Consider the following 16,906-nt stretch of genomic DNA (forward strand, 5'->3'; position numbering starts at 1 on the left):
GGAGCTGGGTGTAAGCCGGGTGGGCAAACTTTTTTGCCCGAGGGCCACATCGGGGTTGCGAAACTGTATGGAGGGCCGGGTAGGGAAGGCTGTGCCTCCCTAAACAGCCTGGCCTCCGCTCCCTATCCGCCCCCTCCCACTTCCCGCCCCCTGACTGCCCCCCTCAAAACCTCCGCCCCATCCAACCGCTCCCTGTCACCTGACTGCCCCCGGAACCCCCTGCCCCTTATCTAACCCCCCCGCCCGGCTGCCCCCTGTCCCCTTATCATGCTGCTCAGAGCAGCAGGAGCTCTCAGCCCCACCGCCCAGCTGGAGCCAGCCATGCTGCCCGGCAGGAGTGGTGGGCCAAAGCGCTGGCAGCGCAGTGCACTGAGGCTGCCGGGGAGGGGGGAAAGCGGGGGAGGGGCCGGGGGCTAGCCTTCCCGGCCGGGAGCTCAGGGGCCGTAGTTTGCCCACCTGTGGTGTAAGCTAACACTGGGGCACTCTGGTGATTCAGATCCCCCCCCAGGGAAAGAAGTATGAAGGGGTTGTGGGAGCAGGTCAGTGAGGGGTTGGTGTTTAAAACAAGACTTTTGTCAGGAATTTGTGGCCTTGGCTGGTTCTGAGGGAGCATGAAGTCCCAGAACTGGATAACTCTCCAAATGATGTCAGTGGGGCATGGGGTGGAGCAGTAGAAGTACAGTATAGTGTAATGAAAATAATCGACTGTATATATCAATGCGTCAAACACAGAAGGAGAAAATTATTAACCAAGCAGGACATGAGTTCACATTGTTTCACTGATTTAATGAACAAAGCTGCTATTTAGAGGCAATTAATTACGCAGTAAGACATGACAAGTAATGTGTTTTGGGCATTCATAGCATGCCTTTGGGTGCCTTATGAAGCATGAAGCTGAGGACCAAGTGACTTCAGCCACCCAAGAAGTTCAGCAAACCCCTAGGAATTTGTTACCAGAAGTGTGTCTTTGCTCTTAGCTTTTTGAGAATTTCTCATTAAATATCTCCATGTATTTACTGGAGGTTATTAACATAGTCAGAAATACACACATACCATTTGTGCCTAACATTCTAAAGCTATTTCATAATTCTGTGTACTCCATCAAGATATTTTTTTAAAAATGGCCTAACTTCCTGGCTCATGGTACAGAATAGAACCAATTTGGCAGTGCATTTTAATTAAGCTTCAAACTTAAATAGCATGGAAAGCCAATTACTGTGGAATTATAAGAAATTTAGTGTATCTGAAAACTTCTCCTTCAAAATCCCACTATTATTGAGAGACAGGCCCAGTAAAGAGCATTAACACATCACAGGACCAAGAAAAAGGTAGTTTCTAAATTTAAAAGGGCTAATGAAGCTTTTTTTTTTAAAGTACTTTCTCTTCAGCAGGTGGTGGGGGTGGGGGTGGGTGGGGGTGTATTTACTTCATGCTCTCTATGTCCATGAAGTAATTTTAAATCAGTATTGTATAGCTCTCAGATAGAACCTACAGTCCCTTAGTAGATATTTTAATAGCTACCCCAAAATAATTGCCATATGTATATGTGTCATTAGAAAATAGCAGGTTTAATGGACTTGAAACGGAATCCGTGTTGATGAGGTCAGTTTTGTTACGGGTTAAAATCACTACTCAATATACGTGGAGGTTATGAAAATGTTTGGAATTTTATACACTGTTTTGCATTTGATTTTTATTTACTTTTTTCCTAGAAGAAGAACTGCATGCTCTAATAATCCTTTCTCCCCAAGTTTAAATGAAATTACATGATAAAATCCAAAAAATAGTTTTAGGGAATAATAATCATTCCCCCATAAACCTTCAAAATTCTGCCCAAAGCGTGAAATATCACCAGTAAACAAATGGAATGAAGAGCTCAAGACTACAGTCATGAAACAGGAGTTTGCATTTTTACACAACAGTAATTTTGCTGGAATTATATGGCATAATGTGAAGGAAAATGCTATTTTCTGAGTTTAATCTCCTCTTAAGCGTCCTCTCCTTTTTAGACCCCATGTCTTTAAAAAAAAAAAAAAAAAAAAAAATGAAAGAGAAAGCTTATTGGGGATGGAGGACGAAGAGAGATGAGATAAAGGGCAAGTGAATATATGTGTGTTGATATGTATTGTATGTAAATATTAGAAATGAGAAAGTACAGAAATTTGATGTAAAGTTAAAGTACAACCACACTTGTGGCAGTTATACATTTGTGAGAAACTACATTTATTATGCAACTTTGGTACCTCACCTGCCTTCTGCCCAGCAACCCATTCTCCATGGGATTTATTCAAACCTTCCAAGAAAAATATGAAACATTTCAACTCTTTGAAGTTGCTGAGGAGTTCAGGAATCCTGCAATAGGTTCCAGGGGAAGAGACAGTAGTGGGTGGATAGACAGCGGGTGAAGTGGTCAAATATGTATGATCAGTAGCAGAGCCATGTAATAAATTAAATTAATCGCCTAGATATCGCCTACATGTGTGTTGAGGAGAGTCTTCCTCTATATCTGTCTCTTATTGTATTAAATACAATTGTATTTGTATTGTATTAAATACAATAAGATGATACAAATGATAAATGTATTAATCGGAAATATACAACTGTATGTGTATTATATAGGTATAACATCCATGTATACATGGAATAGACTGCCAAATATACATGTGCTTTCATGCTATGTGAATCCTTTGAGGAACTGTGTCTGGGGTAGAAGTCAGATTGCACAGGTGAAGCCATAGTTGAAGGGAGTGGCATGTGTGGATGTACTGCTCTAATTTACACACACCAAGCTGGTTAGTGGGGATACACTGAATTCCTTGCAGGAACTAAAAGCATGCTGGCGTATCTACAACATGTAGGCTTGCAGTAGTTCTAGCCTCTAGACTGTAGAGACGTGTGCTGTTGTGTGGCTTTACTAAACTGATTTTTGTGACACTTTTATTTTACCTCCTCACACCAGTTCAACCCCCTCTCCCTACCACTTGCTACCAGTGAAGCGACAGTGTGCTTTCCTTCTGAGGAGCATGAGTGCTCCAGCCTTCTGGCTAGCATCAGGTCTCTGCAGGGAAGCTACAGTTGTTTGGTGGGGGAAATGTTAAAGAGAAGGGATAGAAGAAACCTTAGAAACTGTGATTGGTTTAAAGTAATAGAGCAATTGTTGAATCATCAGCAATTAAAGTTTCTGAAAGGATGCCCCTTGCATGTATAGATTAAAAACAGTAAATTTCTATTAGGGTGGCACAGTAAACCTAGAATTCTAGAGTAAGACTTTCACAAGTCCCTCTTGTAATCTAACGTAGGGTAATCGTCTGAGTACACCAGGCAACCCTGCTACTGATCCTCTTGCTGATAAGAGGATAAAGCCAAATGCAACGTTTAAGCTAACTTATTTGGTTTAATTAATATTGTAGGCGTGATGAACAGGAGTGAAATCTCACATGCCCTCTTATCTGCAAAGCTGAGTCAACACATGAGGAGCAATCTGATGCTACATGAAAGGGGAGGGACTTTCTTTGGCCTAATCTAATCTGACCCTGCAGTTAGAGAGCAGAGCAGTAATGGCCATGCGGGATGGCACGTCACCTTACTTGAAAGTGCTTTGAACAGTGAGTGGCGACAGCTAGAATTAGGTTATTTTACCTCTTCCTGAGCCTGGAGTCAGACTGAGAGGCAAACAGAGAGGACAGAAAATATACTTAAAGTGGAGAGGGAGCCACGGACATGAAAAACGGGGAGTTGGGGAAGGAGGTTTTGCCTTTTTCCTGATGAGTAGTTTAAAACTTGTTAAATGTTAAGTCAGTTTATAGTGTGTGTTTTGAAATCTTGACTCAAAAGAACAGAGCTAATTCAATTAAACTAAGTGTGATCTACAGCTGCAGAATATTCAGGCAGAGAAGAATCATAATGTGCTATCGCTAACATACCTTCCTTTTTACTGCAGTCTCTTGGTAGTAAATGACAAGCAATCCAATTCTGAGTGTACGAGCCTTTTACAAATGTCCGTTCTAATAGCGTGAGTCAAAATTCTGTCGAGGTCAGAAGCTTGTCATGTGCGTATGTAATTCTAGGACATGAATTCCTGCTGACAGATCATACCTTTAATTAATTTAGTAGATGGTGGAGTGTCTAAGAAAAGGCAATGAGAGAAGAAAAGCCAACCTTCTCCTTCAGGTGTACCGTGACAGTACTTTGGTAATTAGATCTTTCTTCCCTTTCCACAGTGCCCATGTATCCCAAGTGAGCAGTAACATTCCTACAACTGGAGAGTAAGTGACTCTGTTTATTTTTAAGTTTTGTTGCTATCATTTGTTGTCTACTTAAGCTTTTAAAAATGTTATTCGCTTATTTTTCTGTAATAGCCTAGTGCTGTCCAAAGAAAAGTGCATTGTGTATAGTGATCATAAACTACTTCCTCTCAAATAAGTGCCTGGGTGTCATAGTTCCTTGCTTTTTTCCTACGCCCGTGGGATGTTACGGTTATGTAACCACAGAGATTTCAAGAAGCACAACCTCGCTGTGCTGTAAAGAGTCTCCTTACCTGCCTGACATTCAAGTCCCAAATTTTGGCATATGAACTTATTCTTGCCCATATATTTTACACACACACACATTTAGCAAAGTTAAAATACACTTTTATGATATTGCTAATTTTTTTTTATTTGATTTTTTTTTGAGGGTTTACAAACTCAGCTAACATAATAGCAACAAGTTTATAAACTCTTCAGTGGTCTCGTGGCCCATGTAGAGGTTCACATTCATAGCTAACACGTTCAAAATTAACCATCAGATTCTCTCAAGAAATCATTTTTGTGCGCCAAATGTTATTGAACATGAATGAATGAAACAAATCTGGAGTTTCTAATCAAGCCTTTTGTGAGCCATGATGTTCCAGAGAACATACGACTTTTCAAAATACCGGGGGGACAGGGAGAGAAATTCCTTTTTTCAAACTGTCATGTATCAAAAATGTTTGTCTGATTTATCTGAGTCTTTACCTCCAAACCCTCCTCTGGCCCAAAAATAAGCAGAAGAAATTTCAAGGAAAAAGAAACTTTTTTTCCACAAAGTGAGAATGGGAGGATTCAATTAGGTTTACAAGGGAAACAGTCTCACAACCTTATCTCTGGTGTCACTACAGTGACTCCATCACTATACTGAAGTGAATAAAAGCTCTCTTGCTCACAGTAGTTCTGATTCCAATCTCACACCAGAATCAAACAGGAGTCGTTCCATTGAAATCAGTGAAGTTGCAGCAGGGTTAAAACAGCATGAGATCAGAATTGGGCATTTATATATATATATATATATATATATATATATATAAGTTTATGATGAGTTGCCCTACTGTGTGGTCGACATACTTGTGAGAAGGTAGTCACTCATCATTCTCACAGGTGCTACCATTTCTTATATAATTTTGTTTCACCTGGGCACTGTAAAAGCTGCTGGGCATTGTCAGATTTGACCTACTGGCTTTGTTTTGTTACAAAGAGAGGTTGTACCATCCAGATGTTCTATCTGACTGCTCTGTTCTTGCGAACAAACAGGGAGGGTATTGAATGCCATAATCTACTTTAAATAAGAGTGGATTCCTTGAGTTTTATAGGTGGCCATGTAAAAAAAATACAGTGAATAACCAGTTCACATAAAAAGATACATTTCAGAGCAGCAATTCTAGCTAAAAGAATATTACCGAAATGAAAATGGGCCTCCTTTGAATTGATTATTGGCATTGGCATGATTTCTGTTGAAAGATGTGCAAATGTTAGAATGACTTCTGTGTATTTAGGAGGAAATGGGCAAAGGCACAATGAACAGTTGGGTACCCAGGTTCCATTTCAGTGCCCTTTGTGCCTTTGAAAATCTCCCCCTTAGTCCGTGATGGTGGAGCTATATGATGTGTAAATATGACTAGCATTCACCCTGATAACTTGTCTAACCACGCTTTCAACAGCATGCCCTTAACATACACTTATTAAAGAACTTGCTGCACACACGTTCATGGCCTTTATCTATAGGTCACTTAAGGTCCTTACTTCAAAGAGCCTTTCCTTCTGGCAGGCCTTTCACAGGGGCCAATCACAGTTGCAGCCTGTGCACTCTGTCACAAGGGACTGCTCCCTCCTAGCTCCTCTGGGAGTCAGTCACCCCAAAAGGACGGGGGCAAGTTAAAGAGGAGGCATATAGCCCCAGCCTCACATTATCCAGGCCAGCAATGCTGGTCAGGTGCAGTGAGGGGAGTGCACTGCACCATCGGAAGTGGAGGTGCAGCAGGAACATTCTGCCAGTGCACCAGGGAGCTGTGAGAAGTGTTGTTCCCCACCCATACACACCACTCCACCCGCGGTGTGGATCAGTACATGAAGAGCAGGTGAGAGAAGGGATGACGCAGGGCCGTTTGTGCATATTTGCATCATGCATGCACCAGCTATCCAAACCTAAAGCAACCCCCCTACCCTGGGTTTGTTTGTCGTGGGTCACCCAGCATGAGGTGATTCTTGGTTTTCCCATGTTGTATCCCTCTTTCCACCACCACCCCCAGTTTCCCCCCCTCCCTCCCCAGAAATGGGAGTGAATTTTAAAACACACTAAAAAACTATAGACCCTGTTATCTTAGTATGGATTGTCTAATTACTTGAATCTTAAATTCTCGTTTCAAACTAAAGCTCTTCATGCTAGGGTCTGTTAATTTGGGGGGCTCCAGTTAGGCACCTACATAAAAATGGACTCATTTACAGAAGTATTGAGCGGCCATAACAGCCGTTGATGGTAATGGGAGCCGAGAGTGCTCCGTGCTTCTGAAAATTGGGTCACTTTGCTCTAGGTGCCCCATTTTAGTCACCCACATCTGAACAATTTAGCTGATGTGTTGCCATGCGTCTGTACCATCCTTAGCATGTTTTTGACATTACTGCAGTTATTAAAAAATTGTGACTTTTAAAAAGGGAGAGGTTTCCTGGTAAGTTTGTAAGTTTAATTGACCTTATTTTTCATCTTGACAGATATTTAGAGAAGACAATCCGCTCAGCAGTGGAACAGCATCTCTTCGATGCTCATGGCTCAGGTGGGCAGAGTTCAGAGGACTCCGAATCAGGAACATCGTCAGCCTCTTCAAATGTGTCCACCAGGCAGAGGAGGCGGCATCACAAAGAACAAGATGAAGGCCGACGAAACAGAGACGTGTATGTTCATGATTTCTTTTCCTTTAAAAATTATATTTAGTTGATAGCATCATAATCACACCCATTAAATAGGCAAGACTCCGTCAGTAGTTCCGTTATTACAAGCCTTGGCCCCAGTTCTGCAACTGAGCGCTTACGGAGTGACTGCTGCACCCAGGGCCGGCTCCAGGCACCAGCTTAACAAGCAGGTGCTTGGGGCGGCCAAGGGAGAGGGGTGGCACCTGCAGCAATTCGGGGGCGGCAGGTCCCTCACTCCCTCTAGGAGCGAAGGACCTGCCGCTGAACTGCTGCCACCGATCGCGGCTTTTTTTTTTTTCTTCCAATTGCCGCCGCCGATCGCGGCTTTTTTTTTTTTTTTTTGCTTGGGGCGGCAGAAATGCTGGAGCCGGCCCTGGCTGCACCTGGGCCAGGCTCCACTGACTTACTTGGAGCTGTGAACTGCAGAACCAGGGCCTTGATTTGTGGTCGTTACACAGCGGAATGGGCTGAAGGGGTCAGCCTAAAAGTAGTGTTCAGTTTTTGTTTTAATTGTATGTATCTGGAAACAGTAACACTCCTGAAAAAATCAGTTTTGGCATTTGTAACTTAATGCTGGACAAAAAATAACCCTTTCAAATCCTTTTGTATAACAAAACAGCTACAAAATTTGGACCAAATTCTAGTTTCACATGTAGAAAGACCGCTTCTGTTCAGATTTTGCAGTGCTCCGTGTGTGCATTTGAGAGAAGAACGTGCCCCTTTTATTAATCAAAAATAAACCATTTTTGTCTAAGTGGTTATAAGACAGATAAACAGTATTTTGAGATAGCTTTTTTTAAATGCCTCTCAAGGATTAGTCATACATAGTATTCCTACTGATAACGTACAGCATATAATACAGATGTGTCACCATTGCATTCTGAATAGAAGTGGTGTTCACGCACAGATCTAAGGATTTTTTTACTGAAAGGGAAAATGTAACCTTTCCCTACTTTTAGCAAATAAAAAGTATTTTTAAATGGGCAAGACGTTTGCACAGTCTAAACTGTTTCAAAATACATATATAGAAGACTTAATCCCAATAATGTGTAGTATGGGTGTGTGAGGGGAAATTGAAATATTTCTTTTTTTTGGTAGGGCAGTAACTGAGTACAACTGTATACTATGGCCAACATTTTTAAACTGAGGCCCTGATCTTGCAAACATCTACGCGTCTGTTTAACATTAAACATATGAGTAGTCATTTTAAAGTTAAGCATGTGCATAAGTGTTTGCATAATTGAGGGCCTAAAGTTAGGCTCTTAAATACATGTTATAGGTGCCTTTATTAAAATTACCTTATTTTTAGAGCTGCTGAACACCAACAAATCTTACTGGAGCTACAGGCCTTAGTATCTTTTAAAATCAAGCCATTTTTATTTAGGGGGCCTAACTTTAGGCACCCAGGCTCAAAAATTGTAATCTATGCTACTTGACATCCAGGAATATAGATTCATAGATTCCAAGGCCAGAAGGGACCATTGTGTTCACCATTGTGTACAATACAGGCCATAGAACTTCCCCAAAATAATTCCTAGTGCATGTCTTCTAGAAAAACATCCAGTCTTGATTTAAAAATGGTCAGTGATGGAGAATACACCACGACTTAGGGTAAATGTGGAATGTTAACATAGCAGAGAAATGTAACTGCAATAAAAGCATTTCTGACTGGCTTGTCAGGTAAGTAGGTCAGAGGCGGGCTAGAGTACGTGTTTGGCGGCATATATAGCACTGCAGTTTTTTCTGCACAGCCTCTGCATTGCATTGTATATTTGCCGTTAGTGCTTTCTAGCCCATTTAGCTGCTAACTCTTCAGTACTGGATTGACCCCAAAGCCCCAGACATTAATTTAAAGCAAATCAAAAGTCCTAACTTAATGGCACTGAGAAATCAGGTCATTTCTATGGTTTCAGAGGGATAAATTGTCCTGGGATCTGTTATGGGAAATTGTGGAAAACTGAAAATTTCATTTGAGACCTTTTTGATTTTGGCTGGCTTTATCTCTTTGCTGTCTGGACACAGATCTAAAGAAGACCCATGGTGCTACACAATACAGTGGCAGCATACAGCTGGGATAATATTTATGGCATAAACATATGCATAGGCTTACATTTTGCACACCACATGACCTACCATCTAAATGTAATTAATCACATCTCAGTGGTTTAAAAATAACAATTGCACAAAGTTAAATGGGTCTGATAGGCTTTATCCAGAGATTTATAATTCTCTGTCATCTACCTTTTCCAGAGACAAAACATAGAAATGACTTGTGACCTAGAAAATAACTAGAGCATTTTTTTAAAAATCTGAATACTTTCTCCCTCATGAGGACTGGCTAAACACTTCGGGGTCAGATTCTCCTCTCTCATTTACACCAGTGCCACTCTAGAGCAACTTCACGGATGTTACTGAAAGCAGAACTTGAGCCTTGTGTCTCTCTGTACAAAACTGCTGTGGATGCTTACAACTGTTACCCTCCATTCCAGCCTTCCATCTCTGGCTTTTAGCCTAAGGGAGCATAGAGGTTGGGAGGAAGGAAATATATATCGATATACAAATAGAAGAAATACAGTGATGTATGTATTTTTGAAAGTGTCTCTGTTATTGCACATAATAGAAAAAACACCTATTAAAGAGGGCAGAGGAGTGGCACTGCAGAAGAACGACTGCAGGGAAAGGGAGCTAGCAGAAGATTTCCACCCTCCTAAGCAAGGAGGCAAAGATGAGCATAGATGACATTTCTGGAAAACACACAGATCTGACTAGACAAACAGGAATTTATCGCAGTGTCAGATCAGAAGCATTTAAGCAAGCTAACACATTTCCATGCAGCACAACAAATCACACAGTTCTCTATCACAGCAGTGCAGTTATTGTTGATGAGGCACTTTCATTCCCATCCCGTTCTCTGTTACTGATCACTCCCTCACCCCCCCCCCCCCCGCCAAAAGAAAAGAAAACGAGTGTGCAGTGGAAATGCCTCATGTATTCTTACCCTGCAAACTTCGGTAAAGGGCTGAGTTACAGTAGGTTTGGGAGCCATGCCCAAATTCTGCTTTCAATTTATACCGGAAATTATTACAAGTTGTTAGTTGCTAAAAAAAACAACAACCCAAACATTTGTCTCTGGGAAAGTTAACTCGCATAACCTTATAAAAATAACTAGTACATCCAGGAGCTGATCCATTCTTTCCACTGACTTTGGTGGGAGTTGGATCAGGTCCCCAGTGTTGATCACCATGTTTTCTCATGCAATGTAGTGCACCTGTTTTTAACTCCTTGTTGGGATTTAGGATGTCGCAGCTTACGTTGTGTTTCTTGCAATAGGATGAAACGCAGATGGGGTTTAAGAGACAATTCCAGAACTGCACCAGTCAGCATAATGCATTTCTCTGCCAGTAGCATAAATGCAATAGGATTGTGTTTTTAAAAAACAGTTTTGTTGCAATGTAATTTTCCTTCCTCAGAGAGGTCATCAACAAAGAAAACATTCCTTCTGGATTCGGAAACCTTGAAGATTGTATTCTGACTCCTCAGGAAGTAGAAAAATTACAAGAAAACAACTCCGGGTTTATTGGAGAAAGGAATAAACCAAAACGGCAGAAATCCAGCACTAAACTTTCTGAGCTTAACGATAACCAGGATAACCCTGTGGTAAGTGAACGTGCCATACCACTTGCAGAGAGGGTCAGTGTCCTGTTGGGAGAGAGCATCCCACTCACAAGCAAGCATCACGCTTCTCCACTGCCTTGTACCTTGTGTCGCCATTTACACAGCTGTAATCACTTGCACAGATGTAAATGGCTGGTTAGGGCCATGGAGAATCAGGCCCTACACTTTTAACAAGTGCATTGTGGTTACAGAAGGGCCAAATTCACACTTTGACCCTCTTAGTCTACACATAGCTATTTTTGTTTTTAATAAAGCAAAACAATATGGTTTCAAAAATAGAGTAAGGAAGTGAAATTTGTCCCCAACCCTGCAAGAGTTTAGTAGGATTGAGACTGTTCAGCACCTCACAGGTTGGACCATCCGCTGGTGTGTGTGTGTGTGGGGGGGGGTTCTTTTTTTTAATTCTGTCCGATAGTTTTCCATCACAATGTAGCTCATCAGTGTGTTGTTTGTAGTGAGTGAGTGCCAGGGGCATTATCAGTGGGTCAGTTTGGTGGTTGTCCTTCCTCCCAGCAGTGGCTGCATTTCAGTGGTGCTGTATGCATACTCTCTGCAAAATGCTTTGAAGTCCTTTAGGATGAAAGGTGATCAATCTAGATACATCACACCTTTTGACTGAAAATGCACCAGTTATGTTTGCAATGTACCACAGCCTATAGAAGACACGGGTTTAAACTGTGCAGTGTTTTTGTTTTGAATCACAGCATGTTTGTGATCCCTGTTTGACCTTCCCAGTAGAAGACAGTTTGCCCACAGTGACAAACCGCAAAAATTGCTGATGCAACATCTCCTTCCCCCTATAGCCAACACAGGCACCAAATGTTGTGTTAGCAGTTAGAACCTACAGTGTCTTTCAACTTGGGCCCTTGATAAAGACAGGCATGCAATGCCATATGATACCTGACACATCACAAACTTTTAGCACCACTGGTAGCATTACAATACCCTGAGAAAAGAGTAGGATTTGCCAGCTGTGGAATATTTTCTCTGGTTGTTGTTGATTGAGTTCCAAAGTCTCGTATAGGTGAGTGCCTGTGAAATGTGATAGGTTTGTTTTGAAAAAGTACATCATGTTCTGGCACACTTGTTTTAGATTACACAACCGTGGTTATTTATCAGTCTAAAATGTACACGGATACCAATGAGAGAATGAGTTGGGTTCTTTTGTGTGCTAGATAGAAATGGTATTGATAAAATGAAGGAAAGAAACTGAGAAATCATAGGCTCCATGTATTCGATTCAGCACGAAGCATCAGTAGCCTATCGCATATAATAGACATTTAATGTCTGCACCCTTAGAGCTGCTGCACGAGACAGATTTCAGCGTTTGGGCCAAGAGTGCAAGTGGCTCTTTTGTGGGTGTTCCGGAGGTGGGGAACATGCAAGGAGCCTCCCCCATCCAAAAAAGACCCTCTTGTACTTACAATTATACTTACAATTCCAAAGTAATTGGCCAGAGTAGAGCTAACTGCCCTCTGGTGGCAAGTACTGACGTGCAGTAGCGTCCCTGTGGGACAGTATGTGCAGTTGCCTCCTTTCCTCCTCTCTAATGGAGAAAGACCGCATCATTTTCTTTAGTGGGGGATTCTTCTTCTGCTTCCCATTACTGCGTTAATGGGTGGTATGGTGACCGTCCACAAACATTGGAAATATTTCTCTTTTTCTTTTAAATAAATGTAAAGCAAATTAGTTTCTGCAGACGTGGGGCCATGTCCTGGCTCTGGAGACACGTGCAACTTCCACTGAAGTGCCACTGAGAGCCTGATTTGCTTTTACACTAAGGCCCCTTAATACCACTCTGGCAGTGTAAAGGGGCCTGAAAGTGGGAGGACATTACATTGATGTCCCCATTCAGGCCCCTTCACTCTTCCAGAGTGAAGTGTAAATGAGAATCTGGCCCAGAATGTGGCCTTTAAGAAGGAAAGACTGCCAAAATACCTACTTGACTGAATACCTTGGGGTTGAGGGGTTGGTGAGGCTCTAACCCAGTGGTCTCCAACCTTTTTACGCCCAAGATCACTTTTTGAATCTAAGGGCAACCCAGGAGTTACCCTGCCCCTTCCCCGAGACCCCACCCCGCTCACTCCATCCCCCCCCACCCCCCGCGTCGCTCGCTCTCCCCCACCCTCACTCACTTTCACCAGGCTGAGGCAGGGGGTTGGGGTTGGGGTTCGGGAGGGGGGTGCAGGCTCTGGGCTGGGGCCGAGGGGTTCGCAGTGTGGTGCTTGCAGGCAGGAGCAGCGTGCAGAGGGAGACCCCTGCCCCTGGGCCTGCGCTGGCCACTTCCAGGAGCGGCATGGGGCCAGGGTAGGGAGTCTGTCTTAGCGGCAGCCACGCTGCACCACCAGAGAACACAATCGACTGGGAGATCCTCTAGGATCGACCAGTCGATCACGATCGACCAGTTGGTGACCACTGCTCTAACTACTCTCAAATGAAGGGCCATCAAATTGCATTTCCTATAATCTGTCTCTTACACATTTCCCTTCTGTGGCCCTTCTCTGAACTGTGGAGCTGCTGGAGGTCAGGATTCGTACACTGGCTGCACAGATCCTACCTGGAGCACGCCTATGAGACGTGGCCAGGCATGTTGTTACCTCATGTGGTGTGGCTGAAAGTGTATCTCAGTGGAACTGTCCAATGGAAACAGGAGGAATATTTCTGTGACAGTTTAAGGAAAGCACAAGTCAGAATGCACAAAATACACATAGTATAGGATGCAGCTGTAAAGAGGCAGCCTCTGCCAACAGGACATTGCCCAGGAACTTGCTTGGAAAATAGGTAGGAGAACTGCATCTCCCATCGTACACAGAGCATGCACGTATACTCGTAGTTACTGCTCCTGTGGACCCTAAGATGCAGCTTGAGCTGGCATGGCGACTGAACTCTTTTACGAATGTAATTTATTTCTTATTTGTATTGCAGTAGTACCCAGAGACCCAGCCAGGATGAAGGCCCTATTGTGCTTGGTGAAGTATAGATACATAGTAAGGCCTTGTCTAAACACTGTTGTCCAGTTACATCATTATAGATAGATATACCAGTATAACCTCCCATGTGGATGCTCTTATTCTGGTATATGAGTGACTTTTTTTCAGTTTACCATAAACCCTTTTCCAAATGATGTAAGGTAAACCGAAAAAGGTACTCTTATACCAGAATTAGGGTGTCCACACAAGTGGTTATACTGCACTGGTATAACTATACAGATTTAAGATCCTACCTTAGCTTATCCTGATATAACTTTCCTCTGTAGAAAAGCCCTAAGAGACAGTTTCTGCTCCAGGAGCACTCAGACAACATCCTCTTTCCCATTTTCTCTTAACTCTTCCCACCCCATCAGTGAAGCTTGAAGTGGTTAGTAGGGAATTGTGGGGGAACTCTTATCTTATCTGCTCAGTATCATCTGACCCAGAGTGTGAAGGGACAGTCAAAGAGAAATCCTCTTCAATTAACCCTCCTAAGCAAAACCAAATAATAAACATTAAAACTTGTTATGCCCCGTTTTTATTTAAACTGCTAAAATTCAAGATGACCAGGCATAAAAATGAGATCAGAAGAGGCTTCTAAGGCAATGCTGAAGCATAATGGAATCGTGCTGATGGAATCGTGTAGCCAAAAGAACACATCTGCTTGGATTTTAAAGAGAAGGGAGTTCCACATCATGAATGTCTCTGAGTGGTCTGGGAATTCTGTTCTCACGTAGTCTTGTTCAGGAACTGCACTCTGATGCACTGACAGAGGGCTTTTTCTTCTATTTCAAACCACTGAAGGCTGCCTTCCGGGAAGGAGACATAGCCAAACATAAGAACTGAAAAATTGTACTCGCATGCATGAAATGGCCATATTCAACGTATCTAGTAAGAGACCATAGGCGATTTTGAAACATGCTTCCAGTTTGAAAGAAACTCAGTAGGAAAACAATTTTCAATAAGCAGACACTCAAGTGTGTACAGGACTTGCTCACATATGTCTGCTTTCCCCAGTCCCTCTCATTTATCTGTTTTTATAGACACTATAGAGGTGAGATATATTCAGCAGAAAGAAAGTGAACTACGTGTGTTGCTTACAAGTATAGAGTATGTGACTTGACCTTGTGTGATGGAAGGTTAAAAAAAATTCTGATTCATTCAAATTGAGTTAGATTTTCACGTCGGTTACACCTGTAAAATCTGACATGTGTATCTTGTGTTCATAATTAGCCATTTTCATATGCCATGACTCTGTATGTGCTGTGTGTCCAAATGTGGGTCTTTTTGTGCACCCATTTTTTGTCCGTTTTTTTGTGCGCCTTTTAGAATTTAGCTTGGAGACTGGTAAGAGATACAAACAGACTTATGGTCAGTGGCTGGGATAACCAGTGTCTAATGAAATCATGTCTATAAAACTGACACAGGTCATTTATAAGCCTTTTTTACACAAGCGAACCAGGATAGATCAGAGTTCAGATTCTTTTAATAATTTTTCAAGCTTGAGATGAATGACATCATTAATATTCCTTATAGCTGATGACCAGAGCAAACCTCAAATTAAGATTCTGTAAGTGATTGTCCTGTACTCATGTTGTTGTAGTTTACGTAACCTCCATGTATACAGTAATCATTTTTCATCCTTAGTCTCTTCCTCTTTCAAGAAGAGTCACTTTATAATTCTTCCTGAGTCAAACACAAACTGTGCTGTCATTAAAATGTGTTTTGAGGCAACTCTATTACTTTGGTTGCTTTCACCTTAAAATTCTTGATATGAATGTGATTTAGTGAGTAAAGCATAGGATTGGCTGATGACAGGTGTCTTGGATTTTGTTACCAGCTCTTCCACAGCTTGTTAAGAGATTTGCCCTTCTCTTATTCTTTTTTCCAGTCTGTTAAATGGGGACAAGAATCCTAGCCTCACAAACTGTTCTTTGTGAAACACTTTAAGGGCTTCTGGTGACGGGCACTTGTTTTAGTGCCACGCTGTTGTTTTTAGTGCAGGAAATGGATAGTGAAGCATGCTTTTTTAAATTGTAATTCTATGAAAGATCCGTGATTGTCCCCTTGTTCTGTGTAGTACTTGGTTTGGATACGGTGTTGTAATGGCCTCCAGCATGATTATTCCTTTTATCTAACTTATTGTCTTAAAATTTGCTGTGTTACAGAGTATGGAAAGCTTTAGCTCCTCAAGGCCGATAGCCAGAGCAGGACCTGATGACATGGAGGTTTTGTCTGACGAAAGGTGACTTTTATAACTTACGTTTTGCTCTCCAAGTGGCTCTATGTGATGTGATTGTTGTTTCTTAGGGTACGTCCACACTGCAGCTGGGAGGTGCTTCCCAGGGCAAGCAGACGGACGCTTGCTAGTTCTGCTCAAGCTAGCTTGCCGAAAATAGCACTGTACAGTGGGTAATGGGCTAGCTCGGGGTAGCCACCCCATCAGGGCTGGCTGCAGGCACCAGCTTAACAAGCAGGTGCTTGGGGCGGCCAAGGGAGAGGGGCGGCACCTGCGGCAGTTTGGGGGCAGCAGGTCCCTCACTCCCTCTAGGAGTGAAGGACCTGCCGCTGAACTGCCACCAACGATCGCAGCTTTTTCTCCCCCCCCCCTTTTTTTTTTTTTTTGCTTGGGGCGGCAGAAATGCTGGAGCCGGCCCTGCACCCCATGGGTATGCAGAGGTGCTGGGTGGGTGTGTACTCGGGCACTAGCCTGAGCCACCCCTGTTACCGTGGCTACGCTGCTACTTTTAGTGTGCTAGCTCGAGCAGGGCTAGCGTGTTTCGGTCTCCCTGCGCTGGCAAGCATGCTCCCATCTGCTGTACAGACAGACCCTCAGTAGTCCATGGGGGTGACGTTCAGTTTGCTGCAGAGGGGCTTCATCACCACAGCCCCACATTGGACTCGTGTAGAGAGGAGAGAGGCTCTGCAGGAAGGCTCGGCCCTCTCTTGTATACCAAAAAGGGGCTCGACCCCCATGCCACACAGAATAGCATGGAGGGTAGGGAGATGGGCAGGCCAGGAGAAGGGCCCCAGGATCTGTGTTTTCATGGGTACTGTAAACTC

At 42.9% G+C, this 16,906-nt stretch overlaps 1 protein-coding gene across 1 annotated transcript in view; it reads left to right on the forward strand.

The window, feature by feature from the left end:
- The window catches only part of FAM13A (family with sequence similarity 13 member A), a 185,732-nt gene that overhangs the window by 134,652 nt on the left and 34,174 nt on the right, over positions 1-16,906 (forward strand). Inside the window, exons 9-12 of the mRNA XM_065404718.1 lie at positions 4,221-4,265; positions 7,002-7,181; positions 10,670-10,856; positions 16,012-16,088. Of these exons, the coding sequence (XP_065260790.1) occupies positions 4,221-4,265; positions 7,002-7,181; positions 10,670-10,856; positions 16,012-16,088 (489 nt within the window). The remainder of the gene's footprint in view (positions 1-4,220; positions 4,266-7,001; positions 7,182-10,669; positions 10,857-16,011; positions 16,089-16,906) is intronic.

This window comes from Emys orbicularis, chromosome 5, assembly GCF_028017835.1.
Source record: "Emys orbicularis isolate rEmyOrb1 chromosome 5, rEmyOrb1.hap1, whole genome shotgun sequence".
In the NCBI taxonomy this organism is placed as follows: domain Eukaryota; kingdom Metazoa; phylum Chordata; order Testudines; family Emydidae; genus Emys; species Emys orbicularis.